This window comes from Phoenix dactylifera, chromosome 1 (assembly GCF_051530095.1).
Source record: "Phoenix dactylifera cultivar Ajwa chromosome 1, Ajwa_hap1_PhDact_Kaust_v1.1, whole genome shotgun sequence".
Taxonomy (NCBI): Eukaryota; Viridiplantae; Streptophyta; class Magnoliopsida; order Arecales; family Arecaceae; genus Phoenix; species Phoenix dactylifera.
Window position 1 is genome coordinate 50,173,034 of NC_143190.1, and position 15,882 is coordinate 50,188,915.

The window sequence follows — 15,882 nt, forward strand, 5'->3', positions numbered from 1 at the left end:
GGCTAAGGTCTTGGGCTCAGGCCAATCGACTATCGCGCTTACTTTTTCTGGATCAGCGGAGACACCCTTGGAAGATACTATGAATCCTAAGAAAGTGACGTGATCAGTCAGGAAGGCACACTTCTTAGGGTTTGCAAAGAAGCTTTCTTTCCGCAGGACTTCACAAACCTGCCTTAGGTGTGAGAGATGGAGCTCTTGAGTTTGACTATAAATGAGGATGTCATCAAAGTATACAACGACAAATTTGTTCAAGAAAGGTCAAAAGATCTGTGTCATCACCCTCATAAAAGTACTTGGAGCATTTGTTAATCCGAAAGGCATTACTAACCATTCGTAGAGTCCATCTTTGGTTTTGAATGCAGTTTTCCATTCATCCCCAGGACGAATCCGAATCTGGTGGTACCCACTCTTTAGGTCGATCTTGGAAAAAACTGTAGCACCAGACATATAGTCTAAAAGGTCGTCCAGCCTAGGAATGGAAAAACGATACTTAACCGTGATTTTATTGATAGCACGGCTATCGACGCACATCCTCCAAGAGCCATCTTTCTTGGGAGTGAGGAGTGCAGGTACAGCACAGGGACTCAAACTCTCACGAATATACCCTCGAGTGACGAGTTCGTCAACTTGGTGTTTCAGTTCAGTGTGCTCGTTTGGATTGAGTCTATGGTGGGGAAGATTTGGCAGTGACGCTCCAGGAATGAGATCAATTACGTGCTGGATATCACGCATTGGAGGGAGTGCCTCTGGAAGATCAGTTGGGAAGACAGAGTGAAACTCCTCCAACAGAGGAACTACGGCGGCCGGATGTTCGACATTTGACTCCACATTAATAACTCTAGCCACAAGGGCGAACACAGGTGAATGGCTTTCGATATCTTTCATTACCTCTTTCGAAGTAATGATGTGAAGTGACTCTTCTTTTTGTGGTGTAGCACCCTTCTTCTCAGGGCCGGGCTCTCTAGGAGGCAATGAATTCAGTATAATTTTCCGACCCTGGAACATAAAACTACACGAATTTGACCGACCATGAAGTGTGACGTCCCTATCGTATAACCAAGGTCTTCCTAGAATGACTTGACCTACGTCCATCGGAAGGCAGTCGCACCAAATCTCGTCTTTATAAGATAGGAATTGAATCGGGACAAGGCATCTTTCTGAAACCGAAATGGACGTCTTATCTACCCAGGCTACTTTATATGGATTAGGATGAGGGGTAGATTTCAGGCCAAGGCGAGAAACAACTCCAGACGCAATGGCATTGATGCAACTCCCGCTATCAAATAAGATTTTGCATGTTTTACCATTGATCTTAATAAGTGTATAAAATAGGGAGGTTCTTCGCCAGTCTTGTTCGGTCTTTGTTTGGGCTAGTGTGCACCTAACCACATGGAGCCTATGGTTTTGGTCATTACTATCAGTGGGCTCATTTTGGTATTCAGTCTGAACAAACTCTAATCCGGTCTTTTCATCTCCAAAGTCATCTACAAAATCCTCGATGTTTGGTTCATAGACTTCTTCGACACATTCAGTATCCTGGGTTCCTGCTTCCAGTTCAGTCATTAAATAGGTCTTGGCATTACATTGGGACGCAATATGACCAAACTTTTGGCACCTGAAACACTGGGTTTGGTTTCTTAAGGGCGGGTTGGACCCTAATATGCCTTTTCCTTTATCAGTTGATGTACTTTGAGCAGGCACCAGGAACGTCCTAGTCGGTGTTTGGCTAGAACCGGGCTGGGAAGGATGGTTGGAGAGTGGTCTGGGTTGTGGGAGATGGCTTTGATTAGGTCGGGCTCCTGGGGGTAAGAACCGAGAGTCGGTACGTCTCACCACAGGGACTCGTAAAAAACTATCCACGTCTTGAGCCAATTGGTATGCCTGGCCAAGGGTAGTAATCTCTCGGAGGATTAATTCTTTCTGGATCTCCTCACGGAGTCCGGCTCGAAACCTAGAAAGAGTAACAGTCTCCTCTTCGATTACACCGCACCTCATGTGAAACTCCTCAAATTGTGCAATGTAATCGGCAACAGTTGAAGTTCCTTGAGTTAGTTTCTGCCACCTATCCATAAGGCGTTGTCGGTAAGAGAATGGCAGATACTTCTCATTCAGTTTTTCTTTCATATCCTCCCACGTGGTGATGCGTGGAAGCCTCTGGGTCTCACGCCGATGTTCAACGTTATGCCAGTACCAGTGAGCTTGCCCAATAAGCTTCATTTTGGCAAACCGTACTTTTCTATCTTCAGTCATATCGTACCACTCAAAATAATTGTCCATGGCTGCTCTCCAATCAAGGTACACGCTCGGCTCTAATTGACCAGCAAATGTGGGGGCATCTACTCGTACGGTACGAAGTAATCGCTCATCAAAATCGCGCTGGTGATCAGGATGAAGTTGGTTCCTAGGGGGATGGGGAAAAGCTACAGGCGGTGTGGTCAAACCAAACTCGGGATAAGCTGCAACTGGGGATGATGGTTCCGGAGTCCTAGGGTGTTGTACTAGAGCACGGATCTCACGTTTGAATTCGTCTTGATCAGCTCGTATTGCAGCTAATTGTTCCAGAATATCTTGTATAACTCTGGGGTCCATGGTGGATAAAGGGGTCTGAGAGTCAGTGAGGAGGTACTCTCTACCACTACGGGTGGGCATACAGGAACTACTCTAGTTAGTGATATGATATGCAATGCTACTAATGAACCCTAATTGTCCAAATGTAATGCAGGACAACCTACTGATGCAACCCACTAATGCAACCTACTATGAATTCAGAAATCAGCAACTTTTCACAAAAATAACTTAAAATTAAATGTTACTAATTTGTACTTTGGTTATTTCAGAATTAAAGTAGAAAATTAGTCACTATAAGAAGTTAGGTTGCAAACACGTTTTACAGTCATTCAAAGTCTGAAAGTAATCTGATCTATGGATGTTGATGATATCCTGACACTACGGTGTGCTAATTTAATATTTAGATTTAATTGGTAGGTAGGACGGGTGTAGTGGAAAATGTTCTAGGTTTTGCAGTTTGACAAGAAAATAAGTTTCAAAATAGGGCTGTCATGCAAGAGAACTAGAACATATTTAGATAAGCAAGCCCAAAGGAGGAAGAACCTATTACCTGTGGTGAATGCAGTGGACCAGAATCGTCTGCTCGTGGAGTCTCGAACACGAAGTTGGCGCCGGGCAGAGCTAGCTGGAGTTTTGGACCTGCATCTACAGCACAAGGCTTCCTGGGCTGTTGAAATGGGCTGAAGAACACCCTGGCTTGGGCCTGAAACAGGGCCTGCGGCCAAGGGCCTTGGGCTGACGGACAGAATCGGGCCGTAGAGACGGACTGGGCTGGTGGCCTGCTGGACAAGTGGCAACAGGGCCAGACGGGAGGGTTTGGTGGAAGGCGGGCCAAGGAAGCCCGCGATGGTGGCTTGGATGACTGCAACAGGGGGTGGGGAAAAATGGAGTTAGGGGAAGGGGCTCGGTGCCTCTCGGCGAAAGGAGAAAACGGCAGGCGGCGGTCGGCAGTGGTAAGGAGGAGGGGCGGAGCTGCGGTGGCGTGCGACGGCGATGGAGAGGCGGTGAGCAGAGGGGCAGCGGCGAAGCAAGGAGGGTAGGAGGCAGCGGTGGTGGCAATCGGGCGGTCGCGGGAGCGGCGGGGACGACGACGGCAAGGCGGTGCAGCTCGGTGGGGAGGGAGAACACGGGAATCGGGCGATGGCGGATCTCGGCGGCGGCAAGAGGCGGCACGGGCGGAGACGGAGCGAGGCCGGCGGAGACGGCGAAGGCGGAGCGAGGCCCGAACGGCACGGACACAGGGGCGGCGCGGCTCGGTTGACGGAGGAGAGGGCGTCGGCAGCAGAGACGGCACGGCAGGGGGCGGCGGCAATGGCGTCGGCGGCGGAAACCCTAGGGTTTCCGTTCGAAAGAAACAGAGGTTAGTTTTTTTTTTTTTTTTTTGGGGGGGGGGGGGGGAACACGTGCAGGTCACGTGATCCTACGGGATTTTTTTTTTTTTTTTTGAACCTTAACGGGTTCGGGTTATCGGTTTCGGGTTTCGAATGAAACCCGCTCCGATAACTGTAAAACCGGCACGTGCAGATCACGTGATTTTTTTTTTTTTTTTGTTGGAGACCCGGGTTATCGGGTTGGGTAACGGGTTTAGAACTGACCCGTTACCGTAACTCCTTCTTCAACCTCCCGATCGATTCGGGAGGGCGTTCCGGCCGCTTCGGCGGTGGTTGCGGAGCGGCCGAACGGAACGGTGACAGTGGCTCCGTTGTCGGCGGCGACAGGCGGCGGCTGGTCGTGGTGGTGGCCGGGATTTCCTTGTGCGCGGTGGTCGGCGGGTGCGTCGACAGGGCCGAGGGACAAGGTCGAGAACAGGTCGGCGACGCTCTTCCTCTTTCCGGCAGCGGGAGTCACACGTGGCCCTTCGACGCGCTCCGGTGTCCGTGGTCGACGTACGGCGTAATATTCGTGCGGCCACAGGAATCCGGGAATCCGGCGACGATCGGCCATACACCGGCTGCCGGTGGTTGCAGGTGGTGGGGCAACGGCGACGACCGAGGGATCAAGTCAAATGGACGCGAGGGGGGAATCCGGTGCAGGGACTGTGGCTCTTTCTTCTCTCTCGGCTGCAGACTTTTTTTTTTTTTTTTTTTTTGCTGTTTGCTTGTGACGCTTGATCCCGGACGGCTACGGCTTAACTTCTGGGAGACCGCAGAAGAACCACCGGTGGTCTGGCGGTGGGTGGTAGAGGTGTTCACGGTGGTGACGGCTGGTGGGAAGGGCACGCAGACAGGGTTTCCCTTTGCCTCTGGTGAGAACCGAGAGAGAGAGAAGCTAGACCCCGGGCGTTGGCAGATAATCTGGCTCGTGGCTTTGGCAGCAGGGGCAAAGCCGACGGCTCTGATACCAAGTTGATGCCGGACCAAGTTTTAAATGGAAGAAGGAGAAGAGGGGAAGAGAAGGAGGAAGAAGAAGAGAAGAAGGAGAAGGGAGGAGAAGAGAAGAAGAGGAAACGTGGGGGAAAGAAATCTTTAATTCTTCATTAAAACCCTAATCAACATAAAAGTACCCTTTAAATAGGGCCCCATAAGAACAATTAAAATAAACCCCTTACATTAAATAATTCCCCACAAATAAGCCCTAAAATGCAAATAAGCCCAGAATAAAATAAACCACAAATAAATCCTAAAACACAAATAAACCCAGAAATAACAATAAGCAAATATGCAAATAAAATGGGGACCTAGCTGATGTCCCCATCATGCAACCCTCTTGTACCACTTGGAAATGATGAAGATTAATTTCCTTGGAAATCATATTGGTCGTATTCTTCTTGTGCTTTGCTATACGGCATAACCAAAAACAGAGATCGTCCAACGAGCACAGTACATGAATAGTAGATTTGAATGGATTACACCATGCCATGCACTTGAATATTTTTTACATAATTAGACATTTTTTTCCAATACATTCCTGGTATATTTGAGTTTATTTGCTGTTGTCACCCATCAACTTTAGAAGCAGACTACAAAACTGTGTTTAAGATGTCTAAAATTTAGCAACAGGATGTTTGAGCTCCTTGCCAAGATATTGGAAACATATGGCTCCAACCTGAGAAAATAAGAGAGGACACATGATGTTTATTGTTCCAAGCCTATAGCAGGGAGCACGTTAGACGCCCCATTTCTCTCTAAGGATACCACCTCGTAAGTATGGAGATTGATACTGACTAATGGCCAAAAATATTACCCCAGAGGACTAAGAACAAAACCACAGCATGAGTTATATTTGTTAGAGATTTAATGACAAATGGATGATCCAACTCTCACATTATTACTGTTACAGCATGACGTGTTGACAACCAAGGACAAAGCCACAGCAAGAGTTATCTTTGCCTTTTCTCCCTGTTTTTCTGATTGGAGCCTTTTTGATGGTTCGGGTTAGCTCATGAACTAGTGCAGGTGCAATCAGAACTCTGAAGCAACTTCCAGTTTGGATGGTGGAATAGTTTATCCAGCGACAAGATGCCTTCGACTGGATTGGTCTGGGGGGTCGAGGGGGGAGGGGGACAACCCTCTGTTACATGATATCTAGGAGATGACGGGCGACTACAAGGCTGTGGACTGGATTGCCTCCTTTGCTGCGTAGCATTCCGGCGAAATTCTCTGGACACATCAAAAAGGATCCCCCCATTACTTTGGCATTTCTTGCTTTTGGATTCTGTGGGTTGTACTCAAGCTAGAGTAGTGTAAAGAACTATCATAACCAAAAAAAAAGAAGAAGAATTTCACGAAGCAAAGCTAAAAAAAGGATGGCATTGAGAGATGGAAAGGGTTCATGGAGTGCACCATCCCTGCAATGATCGAGATAAGTTAAATCACGTTATTAATCGACAAAATCATTCAGATTACTGGTGCCAGAAGTATTTTGGCCAGCCACAATCCCTTCCTTTCCTTTTTCGGGCTGAGCTTCTTGCATAAATTTAGATAATAAGAGCCTTTATCCCGAAGATCTCATCGAGCCGATAAGATCTTCTAGTATCCAAACACTCCCTTAAATCATTCAGGCTTCAGGTCGGGTTCTGTTGGGTCTCATCCTAAGGAAAATGGAGCTTGTCTAAGGGAAGACAATTTAACTGATACTTCAGTCAGCTACAGAGAGAATGATTGTGTGAGATGCTATGAGCAACATGATTTAAACCAGCACACAGAATAACATGTCCTGAGTGATAAATCATCGAAGTAATGAAAGATGGTGTAATGTCTAAGACATTTTATATCTGTATCATTGTCCAGAGATAATAATTTTATCAGGCCGCCAACCAAATCTATCCTCATCCAAATCTCTGGATGAATAGAGCTGTTGTCAGGTTAACCTGAAAATTTATTTTCAACTGCACATAAACAATCAACAACAAAAAGCGATAATTTTTTTTAACATTTTAACATCATTGAGCTGTAGAGTCAGAAAATAAAGAATGAGCACATTAACCTGCCCTTTGCTTCAGTTGCAGTCAGATTTTATCCAACAATAAGAGCATATTTGTACCACAAAAAAAAAAAAAAAAACCATAACAGCATATGGGTCCAAACTTAGACCAAGACGACCCATTGAACCAGACTATTTCACAAGTAGTCAACTTATTATTCTGGCTGGGCATGGGTCCGTCTGACCCTGGTGGCCTACTTAGATGCATGGAAACAGGACACTAGATCGGATAGTTGATGTAAAGAATACAGCGAAAGACTGTTTTGCCAAACTTGTCATCTGAGTAATAGTTAATTTGGCATGTCTACAAGTCTCCAGAGGTCTACAAGTTGGGCACAAGCCTTCTAACGTTAAACCAAAGTCGGAGACCAGACCTCAGTAGCATTGATCTCCAGGACACTCGGCAGTGTGACCGATGGGCATTGCCTCCTGTCTCCATCAGACACATCGTCCAGAAAGTCAGCAGACCTGAGAACATAATCAGATTTTTATCACATGATCATGATGTTAGATGCAAACAAATTAAAGTCCCTAGGACTCTAATAATAAAGTATTATACAAATGCTCAGCAATAAAAGTCAAGCCAAGCATATGCATTTGTCAAGCATCTTGCCTCATTACATGCACACTAGGTTACCATACCTTCGTGACCAACACCTAGAAATTTATAGTTTATAAAAGTGAGCCTGATTCCATATCATCAATCTCTTCTTAGCTCCATATTCCCCCCAGTGCAGTCCCAGAGGACCAATCAGGATGGTCAGACTTCTTAAATCAATTTCACGAATCAGAACCAGCCTGACCTCGAACTAATTTTCTTCACAAGGCCTTATTTTTGCTGACACAGACATCTTCGTAGGCATCCTGAATAAGCTACAAGTCCCTGTCGAATTAAGCTACAAGCTCCTGTTTCACCAAAACCCTAATGTATGTACCTCTCTCTTTCTCTCTGTGTGTGCACGCGCGCGTGCGCATGTATGTGTGATGCTTCCTTCCCACAGCATGCATGTGGTGGGTGTGTGTGTGAAATGATTCCTTCCCAGAAATGATTCTCTACCATGATTCTCCCATCAAAGACACCTAGAGAGAAAGTTGTTCCCTCCAATATGGTTCAGAGCAAGACTCAACAACATTCACTCCTCTACGCAAATGAGAAATCACTCGAAAAGTTTAAAAATATTTCGCTGATAAACATGTCAAAGCAAAGAATTATAAGACCACATACGTGAACTTGCTGGCGACAGCCAAAAGAACATTAAAGTCACTAGAATGATTATATCAAGGAGTGTTTGTGAAGATAACAGAAGGAAGACTGCTAATTCCACTTGGCTGCAGACAGATGGAAAACTTATTAGACACTAGATTGTCAGAATTAAAGCATAGAAAACTCTCAAGAGACCAGAAACTCTTATCATGAAGAGATACAAGCGCCATTTATCCTACAAATACCTTACACTTTGAAGGCAGACTGCCACCAACATCCACCAAATGGTTATTAAAAGGGCATTCTACTTGGTTATGAGATCACTAAGACAAGATAAATAGGCTTTGGTTATCCTTCAGAACTATAACTCCTAAACTATGATCTACTGCTTCACAAAAATGGATGGGAAAAAGAAAGAGGGAATAAACTTCAGTTTTACAGTTCGCTTGAACTGCTGTTCATGAAGTCATTTTTGGTCCTTCTAGTAAGTAAGAAGCCAAGACAGGAGAACATAGATCCAATCCATTTAGTTGATTTCATTTTCTTTTATTTTTTCCAGCGTGCAATCTCAAACAACATATCAGAATTGTTATTCTGAGCCACTAAGCTAAGGTCCAAATATGGTTGTGCTGTCAAGAGTGTTTTTGCAATCAAAACCTGACTTCCAGCAGCTAGAGCTTCTTAGCCAAATATGTATCTTTTAAATCACCACTCTGATAAGAAAGCCTGAGTTCACCCATAAAATTGTAATCACACTCTGTTGAACACTAAGTATTTGCTTTATTCTAGATATACGTCTTTGAGGACATTCTAATGAGCTGCAAGTTCCTCTTTAACCAAGTCTAATATGTACAGATATATATATGGATAGATATATGCAAGTATGAAGCTCAAAATTCCCAGGCCATCAAATTATTCTTTATTGTGCTTCTACCATCATAACAGTTAAGACTTCTCCAATAGCATGGCTTTAAGAAATAATTTTTAGCCTTCAATACCTCTTTAATCATCTTTACCAGGCTTACGGTTAAGCAGCATACCTGACTAAGAAAATAAGAACTTGGCCAGGCACCAAAGAAAACAGCCTATCACTATGAGTTTAGGGGGAAAAAATCTGTTAATAACTATGTTAAAATTAATAAGAGAGGCTTTCTTGGTTACTGTTGCATGTGAACTTGGACAACAGGTAAGAGAATACTTAATTCATTAGTTTGAGTGTTCAAGGAGCTGGGAGAACTTCGATACAAGTCAAAAATGAAAGGGACAAACATTTCCTCTTGGCTTGACCTCTGGGGTGGTGGTACTCTTGCAGGTCTGACTGGAACCCCTGTGTATGAAATAAAGTGCTTCAGAAAAATCATTATAGCTTGGGGTTGGGTGGATAGGTTCACTGGGCATCAGCTTAGCCTGCCATACTAGCATAGTCTAATCAAAGGTACTTATGGTACGATGTACCCCATGCAAAGCATTGGACACTCATCACTTGCAATTAAGATAACTAAAACTATACCATCAAAGGTTATCCCAACAACAAAGGGTCACATTCATGAATCCTAGCTCCCAGTGCACCAATTTATCCTTTATCAACACAAAATTTTCTATATCCATTCTCACAATCATCCATGTTTACTTCCCTCGCTTCCTGGATCTTCCACAAAAAACAAAACTCTATTTTGTAAGGGTATCCTCAGATCATCAGTTCTACAAGAGTAGGATATCATCTTAAGCAATAGATAACTTGATGTCAATAATTTATCTAGCTAATTATTTTCAAAAAAAAGAAAAGTTTAGTGAAATTTGGATGAATCATCAATTGGAATGATTGGTAAATAACAAATTGAAAAGATGACATCAATAGCTAATACAAAGCTCAATAAGAATGAATAATTAGTACAAACTAAACTGAATTTTGGGTTTAATTAGTTTCATTCATCAGAATGCTATGTTCTAACATCTAGTCCTTCCAGTACTCCATTCAGAAAACAAAATTAAAAAAAATTAAGAATGATAATGAAAATTTTAATGTATTCCTAATTATGAACACACAGAAGTATAACATGGTGTTAGCACAATATAGATTCTTTATGGTTTGTTTTATGCAAAGATTGAAATCTTGAGCTTGGCGACCCCATATCAAGCGGTACATATTTTAGTACCCTTGAGCCAGTATAGGAGGGGCTATTACACCCAAGAATCAACAAATCCAGGCCCATATTGGCCTGAACCGGGGCGGATTGGTCCCATATCACCCCAAGCCCAAATGAGCAATACACTCATGATGACCTTTTAATTGATCTTTTAGCTTGATCTCCACAATTTCATGGTGATAAAAAGTTGAGAAAGAAGATAGGAGCTATCCAAATCCATTCTTCACAGGATCCAAATAAGATCGACTCTATCCGCCACATTTTATCAATTTATTGAAAAACCCCAAGAATAAATTAGTGTTCAGACGGGGGGAAATTTGGGGGGGTTTCTATTGTTGGAGGATTTAAATGCATTCTGGAAGGGGGGAAAGAAGAACTTGATTTCTTACATTTTCCATGGACCTTTAATTGCTACTCATGCCACAATATAGATAAAACCCTAATTCTCAAAACATTCAAAGTTCTTTCGGTTCCTCAAGAATCTCAATAGTAGCATTCAGAACCAATGGTTTAAGACCCAGCCAGGTCTAGCCGACCTGACCCATGACCCATAAGCCTACACAGTCTAGTCAACCACAAGCTTGGGTTTCCTAAAAACACGAGTGACCCGCTATTGGCCCGCCCAGTTTGACCCACTATTAGCCCACCCAGTTTGACCTGCTATTAGGCCGCCCAATTTGACCTACTATTCATATGCTATTTTTTTCAATCAGTAGATGTCATGGATTCTATTTACTCAAGTTGTTAACTTGTAAATTGTACTTTGCCTCTTTCTCCCAAAAAAAAAAAATGAAAAACTTATAAGGTGCTTTTGTTAGGTGCTAATATGTATATCTTTCGTATTAATTTGTTGTAGAATAAGTTGTAGGAATTGAAAAACTCTCATTTTTATGATATAAATATTGTGTATAATGAAGAATTATTATACTATATTTTTCATTTTTTTCATTTTTAAATTTTTAAATTTTTTGAATTTTTAAGTATTTATACTATTTTTAGTATTTATTTGATAATTTTTTTTAATGATCTAACGAGTTAATATAGGGCAGGCTTTGGCATGACGTAAGGTTGCTTAATTGTTACCCAAGTGTCATAGCTTGAAACAAAAAAGTAGCCTCTCTACATGTAGTGGTAAGGCTATGTACATCTAACCCTCCCTAGATCTTGCAATAGCTGAAGCCTCATGCACTAGGACATCCTTTATTTAATGATTTCATGTGTTAATGAGTCAACCCATGGTTGACCTGGAGCCAACCCGCTCACTCGTGATCCAAACACCAAAACGGGTTGTTGTCTAGGCCGGGCCTTAGAACATTGTTTAGAACAATAAAAATTGTAAATGGTAAACTCATAAAATCATCACATGAATGTTCAACTAAACTATGCGAATATGAATATTGAATAGGGAGTTGGATAAAGCAATTAACAGAAAGGCGCACAACACCTCCTACACAACAGACTAGAAGCAAGAGAATGAAATGACCAAATGGAACTAAGAAGATGGGCATCACCAGCAAATGGCATAATAAAATCTTTTACGCACTTATGTTCCCAAGTACTCCATTATATCATCATCTCGCAGCAGCTCATCAATGTCAAGAATTGGACTGTTGATCCCAATATAATCTGACGGCAGCCCGTCAAAAGAATTGCCAATAAATTTATCATGCTCACTGTAGAAAGGTTCGTCTACAAAGGTAGGCATGGCTCCAGCAGCTTCATTTGAATTTCTATTTGGTGCCAGTGTATGCCCATAGACATTATTATTAATAGGAACTCCGGTACCCTCAGGTCTTACTTGATTATCAGTATCAGAAACAGGGAGCTGCTGTTTGTCCTGAGATAGCCCATATTCCATTGGTGAGAAAAAATGAAAATTGGTTCCTGACCCCAAAATTGTCCCAGATTGTAACTCAGTATGCCCTACACCTGCATACAGTAAGGGCTGGCCATCAACATACATACTTTGGGCTGTGACATTAGCAGAAGGGATGGCTGCCAAGTTGTTAATTCCAGGTTCAGAGAGAAGGTACTGGTTTCTAGGATCTTCATGATGTTTTGAAGCTGCATTTGTGCAATCCTCTTGGTTGATATTTGGCATATGATGATGACTAATAGGTAAGTCTGCAAAATTAACATCTGGGATAGCATTTCTTGATTCCTCTGATTGGTGTTCATTCTGAATCACTGTTGATTGCTGATCAACAATGGCTGAACTTACTCGAGGTCTTTTTCTCTGTGGCTGTTCACTTGCTTGTTCCTTTCCTTGAACAAGTTGGTTGCCATCTTCGACCAGGCAGTTTTCTCGTATGATTGAAGTGGTATTCTCTCCACAAGTTTGAGCATTTATCGGCAGATTTCTCTCATCATCTTTAGATGATACAGAGCCAGGAGCATCTTCAAAATCATCAACATCATATTCATTACCACCGCCATTTGTATCCTCCCTTCTCTCCCCACAACCACTATGCTGAGTTACATCAGATATCCCATTGTCACTGCTGAGCTGATGAACAATCATTTCCTCTCTATTTAACACTCCTAACCAAATAGAGCTCTCTTTGGCACTCATCTTATCCTGCAAGCACTTTGATTTCCGGACATGGTTCTTGATTTTGTCAATATTTGGAGACATGTGTTTAATCACACCAGTCAGTACTCCAACCTTCCACACCTTCTTCAGATCATGTGGTTTCTTATAGGGGGGAACTCGACCCTTTGGTAATCCCAAATCTACCCACCAGTCTTCATTTCCTGAAGGCCACCAAGGAGGTGGAACACCCTTCTCCAACGGGTACTTACGCTGTGGTGGGTCGCAATGTTGCATCAATGACGACAGAAGTGATCCCAAAGTAGCATCTTGAAGATCCATAAGGCTGTGCTGAAGTTTGCTTCCATTATTCTGTGCATTCTTGGCTGCAAAATTCTCTGCCTCATACTTTGCGATAGCTGCAGGTCCGTTCTTATCAAACTTCACCTTCTCCTTCCACCAAGCTCTTATGTTATCCGAAGCACCACTCACAGGCTTTCCCTTCTCGGGAATTATGCCATAGACAAATCCACGAGCATTACACACCTCCATCAACTTCAACATATATTTAAGTATCCCATCTTGCGCTCTTGACATCTTTTTCCTGCGAGCCTGGTCAGAGACCTGCTTGGGCTTGGCCTTTTCGGAAGCAGCCTGTTGGGCAGCAAGCTTCTGCCGCTCCTTGATTCTCTTGAGCTTAACTCTGTCCTTCCACATCCGTCTTGCCAATTCATCTGGCTCAATTTCTTCGTCACTAACATCATTCTCTATGAGGTTTTCACATCTGACACCATCGACTTCAAAATCTGAACCATCATTCAACTCCTGCGCAAGCATTGCAAGGTGATCCATCCTATAAGATTTTTGATGCCTGATCGATTTTCCCGTGTTCCAGTCCGAAAATCTTGTCCTCAGTGACCATCTATGACATTTTGCATATCCTACCAGTATTCACAGCATACAAGGAAAATTAAATTAGCTCACACACACCGATCTGCTCCAATACATATATTACCCATAGCTAGCTAAAGCAAGTTCTCATAATTACTCGAGAACTTAATCAACCTGCTTGCTGCCAAAAGAACAAGCACGTGCTGTACAATTCCATACAAACAAAACACAAGAGAAGACAGATAAAAAAAAAAAAAACCTACAAGAGAATTTTAAAACCGCCAATCTGATTCACCACCAATTTCAACTAACCCACTGTCCCAACCTCAACTTAGAAGGCCAAAATCAACATGAAACTAAAGGGAACAAAAGGAGCCAAATTATGAATAAAACAACAAACTCAATTTCAGGATTTTCCTGTTCCTTTTACATCCAAATATCTTCTAACAACTCTTACATAATTCCCTACCGGAAACGATAAAAAAAATTAATGTAAAACCCACAAAACGAACAGAATCAACAATCAGAACGACATAAAGCGGAGAAAACGTAAGCAATATTTCATCAAAAACCCCACTTTTGACCTCCATCGTAGTCGAAGCCAATCAAATCCCATTTCATCTCACCCGATAATAAAAATCAACTTGGATTCTAATGATTCGACGATCGAATTCGAATGGATAAGCACTTCGAAATGTTTTCTCTTGATCACTATCGAATCAGAAAATCCACGGAAAAAAAAATGTATAAAAATCTTAGTTTTATCATCAAAGAAAAGGATTGAATCTGTACCATATTGGAGCTCGAATCGACCACCCCAGAATCTAAAGGAGATGGAAACCCCGCCCGGTCTGTTAAAAGGTTCGAGTTTTTCCCTTCTTTGTCTTTGGTTTTGGGGGCGTGCGGATGAGGGCACGGAAAGGTCGAGGAAAGGGAAGAGAGAAAGCCAGCGGGGACACGCTAAAAGCCGTCATAGTAAGTAAAATGTCCAAAATGCCACTACATTTCTTTTTTTTTTTTGGGGGGGGGGGGGGTTCGGGTTGTATCTTTCGCGCGATCGCCCGTCGGATCGCACTCTGCACAGATCTGAAAGCACTCCGAACAAATCCATTCATCTCTTGCGCAAATCGCGAAGCAACCATTGCGCGATCCAACGGTAGATTCGCGCGAAGGAAGGGAAATCCTTCTTTGGCGCGAAACATATCCCTTTATTGATGGACGTCTGCCTTTTTCTCTTGCGTCGTGTCGCGCTGGTTAACCATTGCATTTATCCCATCATCGCATCATTAACCGTGTTTCGTCGCGCATGCACGTGATATTTTTAAGTGACGGCGGTCCATCCAAATTCAATGGATCGCTGCCCGTCAAATCCTCAACGCGCGTGATGCGCGTCAAAAAAGCTAGTCCCCCCGTGAGAGGTCCAGGTCAACCATGCATCACACCATACGCATTTACACATATTGATATATATCATCATGGTATGCGAGTGAATATCCTCAATACTACTAAAGATTTCAGATGTATGATAAATTTAAGAATATAAGACTTAGGCACTAATATAATATGCTTGTGAACGTATTTATGTAACACTCCAATGATCTTGTCATGCATAAATCAAGCAAAACCCAATTTGTCGAGTGTGTCTTCCTCTTGGACTCCTAAGGTTTAGCAATTGGTTTCCTTGAGAAGTCAGAAGTCTAGATAGAGTTTATCCTCTTGGACTCCTTAGAGTCCAATAATATTAGAATCCTTTTTTTTCATGCAATGAGAAATTTAACTAGGATTAAAAAGGAATTAAAAGTTGGCTAAATTGTTTTTTCCCCTCCATTTAGGATCTACTTTGTTTGTGTAATTTTTTATCTATTCGTACCTTTCTTCATTTCTTTTACGCGTATCGAATCATTTATTCATACTGGTATATCCCTCGGCATATATTACACGCATTTAAACTATTTTAGTTGTTATTCTCTCAAATTATCCTCGATTGATACTACTTCTATCTTTATGATTGGCAGAATTATCAGTATTTAAAACATATTAATATTTTAAAAATATTTATGAAATATATGGTGTACTCGTGCAATAGAGCTTGTCCCCAATGAATGAGTTGGTATAGACTC

General features: G+C 42.6%; 2 protein-coding genes across 4 annotated transcripts; both read right to left on the bottom strand.

Moving 5' to 3' along the window:
* Nucleotides 1-258: 258 nt before the first annotated feature.
* LOC149768725 (uncharacterized) lies at nucleotides 259-3,581 on the bottom strand. The gene has a single exon (XM_089926170.1). The coding sequence runs from the start codon at nucleotides 2,647-2,649 to the stop codon at nucleotides 259-261; it is 2,391 nt and encodes a 796-aa protein (XP_089782296.1). The 5' UTR covers nucleotides 2,650-3,581.
* Nucleotides 3,582-6,973: 3,392 nt separating this feature from the next.
* LOC103712685 (ETHYLENE INSENSITIVE 3-like 3 protein) lies at nucleotides 6,974-14,739 on the bottom strand. 3 transcript variants are annotated; one of them, XM_008799272.6, is made up of 3 exons: nucleotides 14,555-14,739; nucleotides 11,885-13,812; nucleotides 6,974-7,458 (listed from the first exon to the last, which is right to left on the bottom strand). In XM_008799272.6, the coding sequence occupies exon 2, from the start codon at nucleotides 13,721-13,723 to the stop codon at nucleotides 11,885-11,887; it is 1,839 nt and encodes a 612-aa protein (XP_008797494.4). In that variant the 5' UTR covers nucleotides 13,724-13,812; nucleotides 14,555-14,739; the 3' UTR covers nucleotides 6,974-7,458. The 3 variants fall into 3 exon arrangements, with proteins under 3 accessions (XP_008797494.4, XP_008797493.4, XP_089781258.1); XM_008799271.6 differs by having other exon boundaries at nucleotides 11,853-13,812; nucleotides 14,555-14,730; XM_089925132.1 differs by lacking the exon at nucleotides 6,974-7,458 and having other exon boundaries at nucleotides 11,710-13,812; nucleotides 14,555-14,710.
* Between the last annotated feature and the right edge of the window lie 1,143 nt (nucleotides 14,740-15,882).

Bases quoted from the DNA above. Each gene is read 5' to 3' on its own strand.
- LOC149768725 (XM_089926170.1), bottom strand. From the start codon at position 2,649: ATGCCCACCCGTAGTGGTAGAGAGTACCTCCTCACTGACTCTCAGACC.
- LOC103712685 (XM_008799272.6), bottom strand. From the start codon at position 13,723: ATGGATCACCTTGCAATGCTTGCGCAGGAGTTGAATGATGGTTCAGAT.